Source organism: Brachycentrus maculatus, unplaced genomic scaffold (genome assembly GCF_059751285.1).
Source record: "Brachycentrus maculatus isolate JH-2025_06_01 unplaced genomic scaffold, ASM5975128v1 h1tg000653l, whole genome shotgun sequence".
NCBI classification, from domain to species: domain Eukaryota; kingdom Metazoa; phylum Arthropoda; class Insecta; order Trichoptera; family Brachycentridae; genus Brachycentrus; species Brachycentrus maculatus.
Genome location: NW_028281389.1, coordinates 697,501 through 717,595, shown reverse-complemented (window position 1 = coordinate 717,595; position 20,095 = coordinate 697,501). Strand labels below are relative to the sequence as shown.

General features: G+C 34.6%; 2 protein-coding genes across 3 annotated transcripts in view; one reads left to right on the top strand and one right to left on the bottom strand.

Annotated features, from left to right (window-relative positions):
* Positions 1 to 20,095, bottom strand: part of Eip74EF (Ecdysone-induced protein E74) — a 408,268-nt gene that overhangs the window by 284,298 nt on the left and 103,875 nt on the right. The window lies entirely within an intron of this gene.
* The window catches only part of Lsm11 (U6 snRNA-associated Sm-like protein LSm11), a 46,001-nt gene that overhangs the window by 13,978 nt on the left and 11,928 nt on the right, over positions 1 to 20,095 (top strand). The window contains exon 2 of the mRNA XM_088274277.1: positions 2,192 to 2,313. Coding sequence (XP_088130403.1) covers positions 2,192 to 2,313 — 122 coding nt within the window. The remainder of the gene's footprint in view (positions 1 to 2,191; positions 2,314 to 20,095) is intronic.

The following is a 20,095-nucleotide window of genomic DNA, read 5'->3' as shown; positions in this document are numbered from 1 at the left end:
CAAGAACAGTGTTTCGAAATTGGTTATATATAAAAATATATGTAGAACTTCCAAGAATTTGAGTAGTGTGGTTGTCAATAATGGGTAGAATAGGTAAATGTTACACGTGTGTAAATCAAAAATTAAACCAGCCTATGACGGTCGTCAGCCCCGTAAACGCCCAGACTTCCATATTCTTCTTCATCTTTGTTGAGATGACAAAAAATAACATGAAAACTTGAATTGTTTAGTTTTGTTTTATGAACGAATTGACACTTTTTACTCGAGAGCCGTGGCACCGTTTGTGGGCGAATCCGTATGGGAATTCGACTCGACTTTTTTCTTCTTCTCTCAGTTCAGCGATCGTTAGATAACGCGGAGCATGCGAGGTGTAATGTGTTATCGCATCGGAGGCGTGCGAGAATCGATGGGCGGGCATTCTATCCGCTTCGATTACGCGGTCACATCTTTATATTTAAAAAAACTAACTGACGTTCCTGAAATATGGTCGTGACAAAATTCATGTTTGATTAGATTTTTTAATTTTTTTTTATTTATTTAATATACTTAGTTACATTTTTAAGTACAACATAATACGATTTCTAAACCTTTATACATATCGCTCACTCCTTTCAAGAACGACATAAATCAAAATACTTGATTTTTCAGGAGAACGTTTTTAAAGTTTAAAAATATAGTATAATGTATTAAAAATAAATATCAAGCCACTTATTGAACTTTTTACTGAGCAACAGATCTTTATAGGTAAAATCTGAAGGTTTTTTCTCCATTTGAAAAATATTTAGTATATTTAAAAAAATAATTAAACAATACCTTTTCCTCAAAATGCAAAAACAGCACTTTCTGCCCTGTAGGGGGTAAATATTAAGTTTAAAATACGCCTCTTTTGCTGGGATATAGTACATTTTCTGGGCATCCCGAAAACATGCACAACTGAAAATTGACGATTTTTGATTTATGACGTTCTTGAAAGGAGTGAGCGATATGGCAAACTTATAGTTTTAGATTCGCTGTGCCTCTCCAAAAAAGAGACTGAGCTCTTGTGCTTGGAGAGGGACTTACACTCAAGGTTTAATGTTTTATATAATTAATGGTTTAATAGTATTTTTTTATATTTTTTCAAGATTTATATGTAAAGGGCATTAGTATAATAAAGCAGATGTATAGTAATAATAATTTTCTATAATTTATATAGCGCCATATTCGTTAAATACTACCTCAATTGCGCTTCACTGTGAATGAATTGGGGAAAAGAAGAAAATGGAAGTGATTTAGCAAACAAATGCGTTTTTCGTATTTTATCTAAAGATCATGTGTGTCTGGCTGTGGTCCCGTGGTTAGTGTCTCGGACTCTGGAGTCAGAATTTCTCGCTTCGAACCCACTCTACCACAATTTGATACCTATTTCTAATAATGAGCCGCTTAGGCTTACAGAAATAGTATGAAATTTAAATAGTATGAAAGTCAATAATAAAAACACATATATTTCTGTAATTTATATTTGAAGCACTAGCTTTGTGATTTTCCATTTTATAATTAAAATGTAACTTTGTTTTAAAATTGTAATATAGAATTGATCAGTCTTGATAAAGAAGCGGTTAGCTTCGAAACCGGTAGACATTATAATTAAGTTATAATAAAATATTTTTACTGATTTTAAAACAAAGTTACATTTTAATTATACAACAAAAAATTGACATCTCATCAAAGATGAAGAAGAATATGGAAGTCTGGGCATTTACGGGGCTGATGATCGTCATAGGCTGGTTTAAGTGATCACTTTACACACGTGTAACATTCACCAATTCTACCCATTATTGACAACCACACTTAAATGCCCAGACTTCCATATTCTTCTTCATCTTTGATGTCAAAAAATAATATGAAAATAACTCCTGTAATTGGAGATAATCCAGATTTTGTGAACAAATATTTGGACACACTCAAAATGTTGTATAAAAATATTTCTCTATAAAATTAAAATTAAAATCATCTCACTCTTTCTCATCCATCTCCAGCATTCCACGCTATCGGACCCGCAACAGCAAAGGCACTCTCTCCAAATTTAGCGCGCTGGTTCCCAGTTTATCGATTATTTTGTAATTATTTCTCAATTTGAAACTCGGAACACCGTATATGATTGGAATCAAACGATTTTTTTTATTTCATTTTTTTAAATTTTTTTTTCCAGGACTTGTACCAACTGAGAGTAAAGGAAGCGGCATATATAATAATGTGATAACGAGAATTCAAAAGGAAAGCGGACCCCTTGCACGTCTGAAGACCTGTATGGACAAGTGCATAAAAATAAAGGTTAGTCGAGTACGGATACAGGTCAATGCTGGCAATTTTTAAGACAGAGTTAATTGTTGCCCATTCGAAAGGAAGTTTGTCGGCCGCGCGAGGGGCCAAACGTGTCTCCATGCAGTTTTTTTTTAAGAAAATTATTTTTTGCTTTAAATATGTATTGAAAAAATATTTTCTATATACCTATCATTTTTTAAACTCCTTACCTTTCAATTACTCTCTTCTTTTCAAACCATATATTTATAAGGAAGAAAATCTTATTATATCAATACAAAAAATATTATACAAGCAAAAAATTCAATTATCTCAAATGTTTTCTAAACCCAGACGTAATTGTTTTTTTTGTTTAAAACACCGTTTTTGTATTGAAAAAATAAGTTTATCTTCGAAATAAACATATGGTTTTGAAAAAAAAGAGTTACTGAAAGGTAAGAAGTTTTTAAAAAATGGTATATTCTTTTAAAAAAATCAAATAATATGTATCCAACTTTCTAAAAAAAAATTGGGCGTAGATACACGTCTGGCCCCTAGCACGGCCGGTCGCGTTCCGAATTTGTCATTTGAGATCTCAGCCACAAAAATAACAATATCTTGAAATATTGGTAACAAAGTGAATGGTGCACTGCAATCAGTTATAGCAAATAAAAACCTATCAGCGAAAGCTAAACTGGCAGTACACAACGGAGTCCTGGTTCCGATCCTAATGTATGGAAGTGAAACATGGAGTTGGCAAAGTAGGATGAGAGTAGACTGAATGCAGTCGAAATGCGATCTCTCAGAAGAATGTGCGACAAAACGATGTATGGTAGATGTTCGAATAGTGAAATAAGGAAGGAATGCAAAGCGGAGACAAGCATTATCGATAAAATTAAGAAAGGTGTGTTGAGATGGTTTGGACATGTAGAACGAATGAGTGAGGAAAGAACTGTAAAACAAATTTATGAGGCGAATGTAAGTGGAAAAAAGAGCAGAAGAAGTCCGAAAAAACTTGGCACGATCAAGTATGCCAAGTACTTGAACGTAGTCAGGTTAGGAGTATGTATGAGGAGATGCATAAACGTGGAAGAGGCGAAGAATGTTTGCAAGGACAGAGTGGTGTGGCGTTCTATTCTCTCCCCTGCGGGGAAGCGGCTTGATGGTTAGTTAGTTTGGTTAGTTTTGAAATATTGGTGATAAATTTCGGTCTCTTACTGTGAACTCATCTACTCTTATAGATGTGTAGGTACCTATACCTATCTGCAGATATGTGTTTCCGACCAACCTAACCGCTAGTTCATGTAACCCGGAAGATGGGGAGTGTTTACGACGCGAACCGACGGTTATAGAACAAATGTTATGGTCCATTTTACCTATCGAGCACTCGCGCTAGGTCAGGGGCGTGCATTCCATGCGAGCGCAGAAACAGTGCCTACCCCACCCTACTAAGAGTTACTCAATTTTGGGTGCTTTGCCAAAAAAATGCCCTACTAAGATTACATATTAACGTTCTAATCTCCCTGCCTACCCCTGCGGATAAGGCATGGAGATGCAGATATTTAAATGACACATTTATTTCACACCATTTTGGTTGTGTCCAAATCCTTGTTCACAAATCTGTGAACAAGGATTTGGAGTTATTTTTACATTTTAAATTACAACATAGATAAAGAAGAATATGAAAATCAGAAGTTTTAACAGAGCTTACGATTTATCGTGAGCTGGTTTATGTGATCACTTTACTTACATACGTGTAACATTCACCATTCTATCCACGATTGAAATAATAATAATAATAATAATAAATTTGGATAACTTATATAACGCCATTTTCGTAAAATAATACCTCAAGGGCGCTTCACTGTTAATGAATTGGGGAAAATATTACGGTGGAAATGATTTAGCAAACAAATGTGTTTTTAGTCATTTTCTAAAGATCATCTCACTCTTACCATTTCTAACCATTGGTGGAAACACACTACTCCAATATTCGGAACTCATACATATATCATTCTCACGTCGCTTCGTGTTTGAGTACGCGGCAGTATCTATAGTTTATTTGAGGAAAAAAAATTGTGAGATTTTTTTTTACTCCGATTTAAACACGACGCACGCCACTGGGTACCGCCATACATTGTTCAGACCAAATGACTTCAAAGGGAAGAGGAACTTGCGGAATTTGCAGTATAAGTTAATATGAGGAAGAGGTAAGGAGAGTTGGTAGAGAGTAAGGAGGTAGGAAGTAGTAAATAAAGAACAGGAAATTTCGTCAGCAAAGATTGACGAGTTTTGATGAGACGGTTGCCAGACCCCTTAAATAGTCAATATTAACAACATTTGTGTCCAAATACTTGTTCACAAATCTGAATTGTCTCCAATTATAGGAGTTATTTTTCATATTATTTACTATGACGTTCGTAAGCCCCGTAAATGCCCAGACTTGCATATTCTTCTTTATCTATGTTAAGATGTAAAAAAAATGTAATAAAGGTGTGTTTAAATATGTATAAGTGTATTAGTGCTTAAAATTAAGTAGCGTGCTTAAAATAACATATTATGCTTAAAATCAAATATCATGCTTAAAATCAAGTATGCTTAAAATCAAGTATCATGCTTAAAATCAAGTATCATGCTTGAAATCAAGTATCATGCTTAAAATCAAGTATCGTGTTTAAAATCAAATACATATATGCTTAAAATCATGTATCGCCACATTTAAACAATTTATAGCGGCCATGATAATCAAAAATTATGTCTCAAAACCTTGAAAAAATTTGAAACATATTTAACAGATTTTAAAACAAAGTTACATTTTAATTATACAAGGGAAAATCACAAAGTTAGTGCTTAAAATATAATTATTTTTTTATAACCCTTATCCGCACCTAATGGTGCATAGGGCACTGCATCAAATTAACGCAGTGTTATCTCGATCATTACTTACATGAAGGCAAGGTGATCACTCTTGCGCTTCAGGAACCAGTCCAGGGTAATATTAAATAAATATTGCAGTGTTAAATCACTAATATTTATTTTCACCTCCCGCCCTGGGAATCGAACCTGGGACCTCCAGCACGGTAGCTAAACACGCTGACCATTACACCATGGAGGCGGACAATTATAATAAATTATATATTTATTATTTTTAAACCTATTTTTATATAACGGACTTTCGGCTTAAACAGACAATTAACCTTCTTCCCCCAATTAGTCGGTTATAACGAGGTTTTACTGTACATATATTGAACTGTTTTATATTTATTGTCAGATCGATATGAAGGACATTTTTAGCAACAAAAAAGACGTCATTAAATTAAAGCAAAAAACGACAAAATTTCGGAAAATCCTTCTAAAAATGTCGAAAATGACTCAGTTAAATTTGTTTTTTTTTGTACATTGTTTTTTTTCGTAGTCCGGAAATAATAATTCAAAACTTTGTCACGATTTGATTCATGTTTTATTTACCAATCGATCCATAAATCCTTCAAAACTATTCGGTGTTGGTATAATTGATCTTCATAAACTTCAGTGAGTAAGATATAATTTTAAAAATGAAGAGTGGCAATTTAAGATGGTTTGGACATGTGGAGCGAGAGGATGATGACCTAGAAAGTATATTTGATAGTGGTGAACGGGAGATTAAAGCTAGGCAGAGATAGATTTTGGACAAATTTTATGAAGCTTAATTTTCATCTTCGTTACTACTACTACTACTACTACCAGCACGCCGTTTCCCCGCAGGAGTAGGCAGAAAGGATGGAACGCCACAATCTTCTGTCCTGACAAACACTCCTCACCTCCTTCACATCCAAACATCTAGTCATACTTGCCCTCCGATTACGCAGACCTTTGACACCGCCAGATTTTAGGTTCTGATTGATCTGATCGTGCCAAGTCTTTTTCGGTCTCTCTCTCATCTATGTTGAGATGTCAACATGTAAAAAAACTTTTAAAACTAACTAACTAACTACCACGCCTCTTCCCCGCAGGGGTAAGCAGAGAGAATAGAACGGCGCACCAATCAAAAAGGGTCTTTGCTAAATAAAAGTTTTCGCAATCCAACGTAGATGGCTGTTGTGAACTCATATGTACTGTGCCATGAGATTGATCATATACAATATCTAGGAATTCCAAAAATTTGAGTAGTGTGGTTGTCAATCATGGGTAGAATGGTGAATGTTGCACGTGTGTAAAGTGATCACTTAAACCAGCCTTTGATGGTCGTAAGCCCTTTAAATGTTCAGACTTCCATATTCTTCTTCGTGTTGATATGCCAGGAAAATGTAGTTTTATTTTTTATTTACATTAAAATAGAGTTTAAAAAATGGCTTTCCCCTCTATCAAATCGCTCACTCCTTCAACTACGTCATATCTCGAAAAACTTGATTTTTCAGGAGATCGTTTTTAAAGTTAAGGAATATAATAAAATGTTTTAAAAACAAATATCAAGCCACTTATTCAACTTTTAACCGTGCAACAGATCTTTTTAAGTAAAACCTGGAGGTTTCTTCTCCATTTAAAAATATTTTGTGTATTTAAAAAAATAATGAAACAATACATTTTCTTCAAAATGCAAACACAACACTTTCTGCCCTGTAGCAGGTAAATATTAAGTTAAAATATGCCGCTTTTGCTGGGATATAGTACATTTTTCGACATTGCGAAAACATGCACAACTGAAAATTTACGATTTTTGATATATAATATGACGTTGTTGAAAGAAGTGAGCGATGTCTTTTTAGCGACATTTGTTTGTGTCGGTGAATTTCTTCACCCGCCGTGACGTCATATTGATACATAGCAAGTCATCTCATGGTGTGTCGATTAGGTCTTAAATCGAGAGTTTTTTTTAAGTACGCACGTTCAAAACTAGACCTTAATGGCTCCTCGACGAACAAGGCCTCGCGCTGGCCTTGCGCGAACGGTAAACCATGACGTATTCGAGCCCAAATAACAAGAAACATGCTATACATGGTGTTCTTGACCGAAGCGGTATTTGACGATGTTAAAAAATAAGAAAAATAAAATACCATTATTCCGCTTACTACGGCTAAATGTTGCGGGATGTATGCAAAATAGTACTTAGGCATTTGGTGTGTAATACAGGTTTTTTTTTTACTTCAAATTGAATGTTTTACGAACCAAATTGGACGTCTAAGAAACCGAATTAAAAGCGTTACACACTAAATATAACTTTTTACAAACTAAATTGGCCGTCTTATTAAGCAAAATGGACGTTTTATTGTATTTCATAAAAAAAGAGTGAAATTAAAAAAATATATTCATATCAGTACTACGTTTATCGTCAGTGTGAATACCTGCCCATATATTTTATTCTTAAGACTAGTAGGTGTGTTAGTCGTCGAGTTGGCAAGCCTGCGCGGCGCGATGTCATAGTCTGTGCGCGCGATGTGTACTCAAGTTTTGAGATATGATTTTTAATATTTCTTTGAATTTGTGAGTATTACTTGGAATGCATTTTTAATTTTTTTTTATAAAAAACAATATGAAAAACATTTTTTTGTAAAACTTCCAATTCGATTTGTAAACGTCCAATTTAATTTTTAAGGCTTCCAATTGGGTTTGAAAATCGTCCATTTGAAGTAAAAAAAACCTTTATTAATGGCAGGAGTCGGAACAATCGGCAGGTATGAATTTGGAAGAGGCGAAAATTGTTTGCGAAGACAGATTAATGTGACGTTCTACGATTAATGATACGTTGACGACCTATGCCTACGGGGAAGCGGCGTGATGGTCAGTTAGTTAGTGTTTTTAACTTGCTCCATTTGAACATATCGCTCACTCCTTTCAAGAACGTCATAAATCAAAAATCGACAATTTTGAGTTGTGCATGTTTTCGTAATGCCCAGAAAATGTACTATATCCCAGCAAAAGAGGCATATTTTTAACTTAATATTTACCCGCTACAGGGCAGAAAGTGTTATTTTTGCATTTTGAAGAAAAGGTATTGTTTAATTATTTTTTTAAATTTACTAAATATTTTTCAAATGGAGAAAAAATATTCAGGTTTTACCTAAAAAGATCTGTTGCACAGTAAAAAGTTCAATAAGTGGCTTGATATTTATTTTTAATACATTGTGTTTTATGTTTGAACTTTAAAAACGTTCTCCTGAAAAATCAAGTTTTTTTTTTAATTTATGACGTTCTTGAAAGGAGTGAGCGATATGTGTGTTGGAAGCGTAGTTGGCAAAATATCAGTTCAAACGGAGCAAGCTAAATAAATACTCCTCAAATTTCTCAACTGGTGGCGCTACAATCAGCCATACTTCCAATTCTATCGAAAATTGTAATAGCATATGGAGGGTAATCGAGTCCATTGCATATATACAGGTTTAAAAAAATCAATGCAATATGGATGGATGTTCAATAATGGGCAGAATGGTGAACGTTACACAAGTGTATAAAGTGATCGCTTAAGCCAGCCAAATGATAGGTCGTAAGCCCTGGAATGCTCAGACTTCCATCTTCTTTCATGTTAAAAAGAACGATAAATGTTTCACACCAATTTGAGACACCCATAGTTTTAAAGTAAAAGTCGTACATTAAAACTATGGGTGTGTTTAATTTAATAATAATAATAATAAAACCCTTATCCGCACCCCAATGGTGCATAGGGCACTGCGTCATATAAACGCAGTGTTATCTTGATCGTTTACACATGAAGGAAAGGTGATCAGCCCTCCGCTTCAGGTACCAGTCCAGGGTAATATTGAATAAATATGACAGTGAAAAAATCACTTATATTTATTTTACCCCCCTTGGGAATCGAACCCGGGACCTCCAGAACGGTAGCCGAGCGTGCAGACCATTACACTACGGAGGCGGACAAGTAAATTAAATTCACACCCTGTATATGACAGTCGATAGCGACGGCTTCCTTATACTGGTGATATCACGATTTTATTTTGTTAAATACACACACGCAAATGCAATTTAAATACAAATAAAGTGTGTATATATATATGTGTGTATATACGTTTGTATTTAAAATAAAAAAAGCCAAAACAAATTGAATTTATGACTTTCCAGTTGGAGGTCATTATACTTGTAATAAAATACAAACAAATATTTATTATGACTCCTGCTCCTAGCGTATAGTCCCTTAATGACTGAAACTAACTAACCATCGCGCTGCTTCACCGCAGGGGTAGGCAGAGAGAAGAGAACTCCGCACCACCTGTGTGTGTGTGTGTGTTGTTTCACACGGATTTGTGACCTTCCATTCAGGTTTTGGGGGCTATCAGCTCGTAGTATCAGACAATTGAATCGTAATGCTGCAGATACGTATGTACAAGGCGTTGTCGCTCTGCCTACCGACTGTCGTAACTGCGTTTAGACAAAGGAGAGCGTTTTTTGTGTTTGCTGTTATAATCGTTGTTTAAATCTGATATGCTATTTTTTTTAACATTTAGTATTTATTTATTTTCTGACTTGACACGATCAGAACAATCAGAACCTTAAATCTGGCGGTGTCAAAAGTCTGCGTAATCGGAGGGCATGTATGACTAGATGTATGGATGTGAAGGAGGAGTGTATGTCAGGACAGAAGAGCCTACCCCTGCCTACCCCTGCGGGGAAACGGCGTGATGGTAGTAGTAGTAGTAGTTGTTTATATATATATATATATATATATATATATATATATATATATATATATATATATATATATATATATATATATATATATATATATATATATATATATATATATATATATATATATATATATATATATATATATATATATATATATATATATATATATGTATATATATATTATATATATATATATATATATATATATATATATATATATATATATATATATATATATATATATATATATATATATATATATATTGCATCAAATAAAATGCGTATATGCATATCTCGGCTGTCCAAACTTAAAACACAGTAAGGGTCATTTTTTGTAGTACGTTTTTCTGCAATTTGGACTAAGTAGATTCTACTTAGTCCAAAAATGCAAAAAAAACGTACTACAAAAAAATGTCCCTTGCTGTGTTTTGAGTTTGGACAGCCGATCTGTCTTCTATTCTATATTATTTTATTTGGAAATTTAACGGAACAGTTACATAAATACATTTAAATTAACGATTAACAAAAGACAGGTAATTGTACCATTTCAGTTGAAAAATTTCACACAAGTATGTAATTTAATATAAATACTTGGAAGAGGGGCGGGAGGGAGGAGAAGGGGAAAAGAGAAGGATCAAAGCTCATATCCAAGATAAACTATGTGAAAATTAAGACACACCATGATATGAATATCGACTTGCTATGTAAGCGTTCTTATATATAAATAAGGATGTAAATAATTGTTCAAAATTCATTTGTATTTTTTTCTTTTCCATTCGACTAGACTGAGCCACAGCAACGTGTAGCTGGGATCAACTAATATATAATAATAACAAAATAAAACCCTTATCCGCACCCCAATGGTGCATAGGGCACTGTGTCATATAAACGCAGTGTTATCTTGGAAAGGTGATCAGCCCTCCGCTTCAGGTACCAGTCCATGGTGATTTTGAATAAATATTACAGTGAAAAAATCACCTGTATTTATTTTACCCCCCTTGGGAATCGAACCCGGGACCTTCAGAACCTTCAGAGCGTGCTGACCATTACACTACGGAGGCGGACAAGTATATAAACTAATATATAAATGTATAAATTATATTTATGCTACATTTTTACTTAAGACTGCAAATTGAAAAATGCTCGCAGTTAGATCCGGTGCGAGTAGAAATGAATTATCGATATTATTATGATGCATTTATTTCAATATTCAATATTTTATTATACTCCACGCCTTCGCTTGTGAAATAATTTTATTTCATTTTATTAAATGCATTTTCATTCGATCGAACCCGCGACCTCGCATCGTCGCACGCGCCCTACCGCAGAGCCACGGGCGTCGAATTGCAACGCCGGCGCTGGCGCCATTGAACAAAGCGTTAATCGCTTGACTTTTAGTCCGAAAGTCCTCGGTTCGAGACCCGGTCACGATCCGTACGTTAGATTACCGAATTATTTAAACAGTAAAAAAACGTACGCCTCTTATTGGCTGAACAAGGTCGAGTGGTGCATGGAGCCGCGCCAAGGCTAACCGAGTTGTATACCACCAGCTCGGAAGCACAACGGTCCAAGTCAATTATTATTATTATTTAAAATTATCCTACAATAAGAAAAAAAATGTTTCCTTTTGAAGTAACTGAAGGAAGAAAGTAGAATGGATGTAGTCGGAATCCGATTATTTCTTAAGTTAGCTTTTATTACAACTAATAAAAAAATAAATAGATGACATAAAAATATTTAAAAAAATTAAAGCTCATTACACATAAATCTTGAAAAAATATACAAAAAAATACTATTATACTATTTATCACATAACATTAAACCATGAGTGTAAGTCCCTCTCCAAGCACAAGAGCTCAGTCTCTTTTTTGGAGAGGCACAGCGAATCGGAATATAAAAGTTTTGTACTTGGGCGTGGATAGGGCTGGAATAATCGGCCGGTATACATAATGTATGAACATAATTCATGACTCAGATAAGCATTTTTCTTCTAACCTTTATGGTCATATGCACCCAATGGTGCATATAGCACTGCGTCGTATTGACGCTGTGTTATCTTGATTGTTACTTGCGCTCCTGCGCCTCAGGGACCAGTCCAGGGTTATATTAAATTCAAATCACTAATATTTATTTTCACTACCCACCTCGTGGGAATCGAACCCGGGACCTCCATCGCGGTAGCTAAACACGGTAACTATTACACCACGGAGGCGAACAAAATTTAGAATAAATATACATATATTTAAAAAATACTTATATACTTTTTTTTAACTCCTTACCTTTCTATAACTCTTTTTTTTTCAAAACTATACTCGTATATTTATTTCGAAGATAATTACGTTCAATGTTACCTGGGTTTAAAGAAAAATTTTATAGAGCAGTTTTTGATTTATTATATTTTAGTTTACATTTAGACCTGAAGATGGAAGCTTTGCTTTTGAAACTAGTTGTCATAAATAAACTCAAGTGGTTAAAAAAGTGGTGTTTTCTTTAATAAAGAAAATCAGGTTGCGGGCTATCGATCACTGCGCCTTAAACTGTTAATATATCCCATTTCTATTCTTATCACAAACATCACAAAAATCCGACACTTCGTCTAAGGACACTGCGTCGATTAACGTTTGTAAAAAAATATTTAAACACTTTTTTATTGTTTGTTTTAGCGCATAATTATAATATATTATAATGTGAATTTGACACTGACTTACTTTGTAACTAGATCACTGTCAGGCATTGATGTCAATGGTCTACCATAAATAACTACGCCTAAATGTTACAAAAATTGTATGTAAGTACTTGATATCGCTCACTCCTTTCAACAACGTCATAAAACAAAAATCTTGATTTTTCAGGAGATCGTTTTTAAATTTTTAAAATATAATAAAATGTATTAAAAATAAATATCAAGCCACTTATTGAAATTTTTACTGTGCAACAGATCTTTTTAGGTAACACCTGAATGTTTTTTTTCTCCATTTAAAAAATATATAGTATATTTAAAAAAATCATTAAACAAATCCTTTTCTTCAAAATGCAAAAACAACTCTTTTCGCCCTGTAGCGGGTAAATATTAAGTTAAAAATATGCCCCTTTTGCTGGGATATAGTACATTTTCCGGGCATTCCGAAAACATGCATCTCCTCACACATACCCGCCGATTATTTCGACTCCTGACCTGACCACGCACAATTATTGGAAATACTTGATAATGTAAAATTTTCCACGGTCTTCCTCTGCTCCTTTTACCGACTGCGTTCGCATCATTACCTCATGCCTCACTTTCATACATTTTTTATGATAAGAAAAAAATATATACTTACAATTAAAATATTTTTAAAAATCTATAGTTAAGACACAGTTTAAAAAAACAGCTTAATTTTTCCTTCCTCGTCAATATCATTGATTATTTTTAAATGTCCATGATAAGTATTTTTAAGTAATGGTTTCAATGTCAGACAAATTTAATAGATAAAAAATATTGAAACAAGATTTTTTTCTACGATTTAAAAAAAAACTAATAGCATTATTCATGGCGAATCAATTTTATTCAATCAGTTTATCTAAATCGACGAAGAAGTTGTTTCCTTATTTACATCTTCTTTCTCCACATAGATGCCAAGGCTATCCGAATTTAGAGAACTGATTAAAATGAATGATAATAAATGCATATTTGTATGAAAGTATAATTCAATTAGTACACAATCTTCTTCTAACCCTTATCCGCACCCAATGGTGCATAGGGCACTGCATCGTATTGACGCAGTGTTATCTTGACATCGTGATATCTTGATAGTACACAATAAGGAGAATCCAACTTTAAACAAACAAAAATGTACTTCAGTTTACTGAATGCAATCGAAATGCGATCCCTCAGACGAATGTGTGGCAAAATGATGAATGACAAGATTTTCAAGCGATGAACTAAGGAAGACCGAGATTATCGACAAAATTAAGAAAGGTGTGTTGAGATGGTTTGGACACGTGGAACCAATGAGTGAAGAAAACAAATAAATTAGTAAAAGGAATTTATGATTAGAGTGTTTGAAGAAATGAGAGATGATGAAGACCGAGTACAGGCCCGTAGACGCTCGACTGCGAAATTGGCGTCGCGGGTTCGATATCCTCCAATTGCAAAATAAATTCAAGAAAGATTTATGCAAGAAGATGCGTTTTCCACCTTTGCCTTCCCTATACTTACTATCCTACCGTAGACAAGCCTCTAAAAGTAGAGGCTTTGCGGGTTATTTTTTTTAAAGGTGGCATGATGAAGTACAGTGGAACCTCTCATAACGAGCATAATTCGTTCCAGATTCTTACTCGTAAAGCAAAACATTTTTTATTTTAATTGGGGCGGAAGTCCCGGCTCACAAGTGAATGTCGTGAAAAGGGAACTCACCCATTCTCTGTAACTCATTATTATTTTATATTTTTTAAATTTTTTAATTAAAAGAGAAATATTTGTGTTTTTTATTATTCACACAAATATTTCAATTTCATACTATTTCTGTGAGCCTAAGCGGCTCTTATTAGAAATAGGTATCAAATTGTGGTAGAGTGGGTTCGAACCGAGACACTCTGACTTAAGAGTCCGCGACACTAACCACGGGACCACAACCCGACACTTATGCGAAATTCTCTCTCGTTAAGGGAGCAAGTTTTCCATTTTTTTGTTCGTTATGCGAATTACTCGTTATGAGAGGTTCCACTGTACTTCGAATATTTTACAATTGATATGTGATGTGAAAAATAGTAAGGAAATATACATGGACGTTTTGTTCAAAAGCTCGATATTAATTATTCTAACTATAATTTATTAGTATAATGATAAATAATAAAATGCAAGTAGTTTGAGAGCCGAAAATCTACAGCCGAGGCCGACCGGATTCTGTATGCAAGGTCCATATCCCACAGCTTCCTAAACATTTGCATCTAGTGCACCTTATAATGTAGGCTGACTCGGAAGATAGGCAAACGATTGACGTGTTTCAATAGACAAATACTACGCACGAGATTAAAATCAAATTCGTTCGAATAATTAAAATGTAACTTTGTTTTAAAATCACTATTAATATTTTATTATAACTTAATCATAATGTCTACCGGTTTCGAAGCTAACCGCTTCTTTATCAAGACTGATCAATTTTAAAACAAAGTTACATTTTAATTAGAAACTGTAAAATCACAAAGTTAGTGCTTCAAATATAAATTATATATCGTTTGAATAAGGCGCACAAATCGCAATTAACACACTTTATGAAAACGTACGTAAAATTACAAGGTCTAAAATACAGAAACACGTCAAACAAAACGACGGACTCCCATGGAAGAAATATTAAACATATATTATTTCGAGAAATAAAAATACTTTGTGTTCTGATCCACTCACATTTTTATTAACCAACTAGTTTCGGCAACAACCTGTTGCCCTCTTCAGGTTGTTGCCGAAACTAGTTGTTTAATAAAAATGTGAGTGGATCAGAACACTAAGTGTTTTTATTTCTCGAAATAATATATCAATATGATCCACAAAGTTAATGCTTTCAATATTCAAAACAAAATATTAAACAAATTACAACTTATGACAGTCGAACAACTGTATGGGTGTTTGTGCACTACACGGAATTTTACCGTCCGGCTTTTCAGTTAGCATATAAAACGGATGATTGGCTTGTGCTTTTGTCCATCTTTCTTCGGATCGGAGCTCTTGATCGGTGCGTGAACACGTTGCGCGTAAATCGATCACGCTAAACTGTCGTAGTCGCTTTTATTTTCCAAAACCGGACTGCCGGACGGTAAAATTCCGTGGAGTGCACAAGCTGCTTATGGGGGGCATGCGGAGTACATGGCCAAGCCAACTGAATCGCTTTTTCTTGACGGCAGTCGTGACCAAGATGCGTCCTGCGCCTTAACTCTTCATTCCTCACAAAGTCAAACCACCGCAAGCCTAAAATTCTCCGCAGACACCTATTCTCCAATATACATTATTTTAAAAGAATCGGGCGTGAAGAGACATCGCTCACTCCTTTCAACAGCGTCATATATCAAAAAACTTGATTCTTTAGGAGATCGTTTTTAAAGTTTAAAAATATGATGAAATGTATTGAAAATAAATATCAAGCCACTTATTGAACATTTTACTGTGCAAAAGATCTTTTTAGGTAAAACCTGAATGTTCTTTCTCCATTTGAAAAATATTTAGTATTCAAAAAAATAATTAAACAATATATTTTCTTCAAAATGCAAAAACAACACTTTCTGCCCTGTAGCGGGTAAATATTAAGTTTATAATATGCCGCTTTTGCTGGGATATAGTACATTTTCTGGGCATTCCAAAAACATGCACAACTGAAAATTGATAGTTTTTGATATATGACGTTGTTAAAAGGAGTGAGCGATATGTGAACTCTCCGGTGGAATGAATTCTGCGCTCAATGCGCTTTTGTGTACTTTTGATCTTCACCGGCAAATTTGACTGCTTATTTGCGCACAGTCCTTCGCCAAATGTCACGGCGACTTTGACAAGCGGCGGTGAGTCGCAGGCTGCGGTCCCAAGGATGCTGGCCATAAATGGCTCCGAGACATTTTTCTGCGGCGTCACGCTAAAATTTATCACTTTTCGGCCTAAACCGTAAATTAGTCTAAAAGTAATCAGCCTAGAATGGCCGCCGACGGAAAACGACGCTGTTTTCGTAAACGAATAAGTAATTAGTATGGTCAATTCGGTAGTGTAATGGCAAAGGGGTATTTCTGTTAATTATTTTTTATTTTCTAAGTTTGTTCCACAAAATGTCTAAAATAGTGTATTCCCTAATCTGTCAATAGGATAAAGCTGTAGTTGCAATACTTATTTAGTTTTATTAAGATATGTTTATTAAAATTAGTCTGCCTCCGTAGTGTAATGGTCACCACGCTCGGCTACCGTTCTGGAGGTCCCGGGTTCGATTCCCAAGGGGGGTAAAAATAAATATAAGTAATTTTTTCACTGTAATATTTTTTCAATATTACCATGGACTGGTACCTGAAACGGAGGGCTGATCACCTTTCCTTCATGTGTAAAACGATCATGATAACACTGCGTTTATAAGACACAGTGCCCTATGCACCATTGGTGTGCGGATAAGGGTTTTATTGTATTATTATAAGATATGTTTATATAAATGCAATAAAACAAATGAGTTATTCAATTTTAAAAGTTTGTTTTTGCTCTCCTGTAAAATTTGGTCTGAGACAGATATACCCCCTTGCCTTTACACTACCGAATTATGGTTAGAATTGGTGAATGTTACACGTGATTAAAGTGATTACTTAACTAAGCCTATAACTATCGTAAGTATTTGCTGTATTTTATTGTTAAAAACACATAAAAATAAATTTTGTGACAATTGTTTCGCCTGGTTATGGCTTTTCCAAACGTTGCCAACAAGGCGAAACAATTTTTATTATTCAATATTTTTATGTTTTTTAACAATAAAATACATTTTAGTATACTCAAAAAAGCGGTGTTTGATTTTAACATTTAATATACATAAGTATGTAAATTGTATGTATATTGGCCAAACTGCGAGAAATTTAAAGATTAGAATTAAAGAACATCATAGCGGTCTTGTTAGTAATTATTTTTCGGAATACGCAAATCACATAATAGATACTAATCACTCATTTCACTCTCATAAATTAAAATTATTACACCTTGTTCCATATAAAGGCCAAATTATGAATTATCTTGAAAATTTAGAAATCCAAAAAAACCTAATTTCTAATAATAATTTATTAAATAATATATTGTTTCATAATTCTTCACCGTTGCTTTCCATTTTTCCTTTGTTTTCAAACTCCGCCCCTTGACTAACCCTTTCCCTTTACTTTCCCCTCTCCTTATTTATAGAACAATTTTATATTTTATATTTTAGTTACTATACAGACCTGAATGATGGAAGTTTAACTTCTGAAACATGTAGTCTATAATAAAACTCAAGTGGTAAAAAACAAGTGTTTTCTTTAATCATTGTACATAAGTATGTATTAATTAATATATTCATTCCTATTGTTAACGATGAGGAATTGGTGATATCTGATGATGTTATCATAGACGAGACACGATATTAAGTGGGCAGATATTAAGATAAGGCAGTGTGATATTAAATGGGGAAAGTGATGGTGATCCCATCCATGCAGGGATATAAAAAAAAAAAGTTTTATTGTTTTTGGCTCATTCGATTTACACGCCGAAACCGTCGCAATACTATAACGCGATACTCGTAAAACCTTCGAACACTTTACCGCCTGACGACGCACATCGCGGGAATGCCTTACATCAGATAGGCGGCGATAAATCGCTCTTGTCTCTTCGCCTGCAAGCGGTATAGCGCCGCCGGCGCGCAGGCCGAGGCACAAGGAACAACAGTAGTGTGGTTTTTTATACAGCGCTCACTCTTCCAGCAAGGTCGGGACCTTCGCGCTCAGGGTTGCCAGAGAAGGATGGCGCAATACCCCCGCGCGCTGTTTGTATAGCGCCGTCGCGCGAGCGATAGAGAGGCGATCAGCGCCGGGTTTTAATTTATTGTTTTGGAGCTATGGAGGTGCCTGCATGCCTAATTCTTGCGATTTTACCAAGATTTGTGTGTCATCGGCTCATTACCAAAACGGACCATCTACATTTTTGAAATTTTTATTATAATTATTTTTTTACTCGGTAAATACCACTTTTTCTTAAAATCTATTGTGACACGTCTTTCGATGCATTTCGCATTTTTAAACTATGGATCGGTAGTGTAAAGGCAAAGGGGTATATCTGTCTCTTGCTTCTTCTTCTTCTTCTTTTTCTTTTTTTGTAGATCTGTTTGTGCCTCCGCATGTCGCTCTTGGGATGTTGACTCCCAGCTGTCTTTCCATCTTTTCGGAGGTCTGCCTGGGGGTCTGCGTTCTTCAGGATTACCTTGAAGGGTGATACGTGGAAGTTTGTCCTCTGACATTCTGTTTATATGTTCCTTCCAGTATCGCCTTCGTTGTCGTCCCCACCTCACGATATCCTCCGTCTTACACATGCTCCGGATGCCGGTATTTCTTACTCGGTCTCGCAATGTGTTTCCGGTTATGGATTGGAGAGTCTTCATCTCGGAGGTTCGAAGTCGAGATTTTGTTCTGGAAGTATCACGGCTGTCCAAACTCAAAACACAGTAAGGGACATCTTTTTGTAGTACGTTTTTTGCATTTTTGACTAAGTAGATTCTACTTAGTCCAAAAAGGCAAAAAAAACGTACTACAAAATAATGTCCCTTACTATGTTTTAAGTTTGGACAGCCGATCTGCTCTTGCCTCAATCCCATAAGTGGCTTTCGGTCGAACACATGTTTTGCAATGAAATTATGGTTGGGAAGTTAAAAGTGAAACAATTTACGACATTTTGAGTGTGTCCAAATACTTGTTTACAAAATCTGGATTATCTCCAATGATAATAATTTGGAGATAATCCAGATTTTGTAAACAAGTATTTGGACACACTCAAAATGTTGTAAATAAATTATCTGGTCAAATTATAAGCTTAAATAATAAAAAATGAAAATGGTATTTTCTGGCGTTTCTCATTTGTGTGATTATAATCTAGGATTCGGACCTCACATACTAATAAAGAGTTTCTGCTTAATAAAAAGCTTCTTTTCATCTTACCAATAGATGAAGTTCTAGTGATTCAAGAACAAGGTTTCTAAATTGGTTCATATGTATAGAACTTCCAAGAATTTGAGTAGTGTGGTTGTGAATAATGCGTAGAATTGGTGAATGTCATACGTGTGAAAAGTGATCACTTAAACCAGCCTATGACGGTCGTCAGCCCCGTAAATACCCAGACTTCCATGTTCTTCTTCATCTTTGATTAGATGTCAAAAAATAATATGAATCAATTTAATTAAAAAATGTTTAGGTATATGTCGTGCGACGGAATACGATAGTAAATTTTGTTATCTGTAGTGACAGCGACGCGACCGTGACTGCCGGTGTTAAGTGCAATGAAGATTGATGCAATATAGTGCTGTAATGCTAACCCATTCAGACACAGAAAAAAAACACAAATCGATATTATATTTAAAAAATTTAAAAAAATAAAAATTTTAAAAAGTATTTTCACCTGTTGATGGGAACATTTTTGGCTCTCTAAACTAGTCATGTTTTTTTTCATTCTTTTATTTTACTTGTTAAA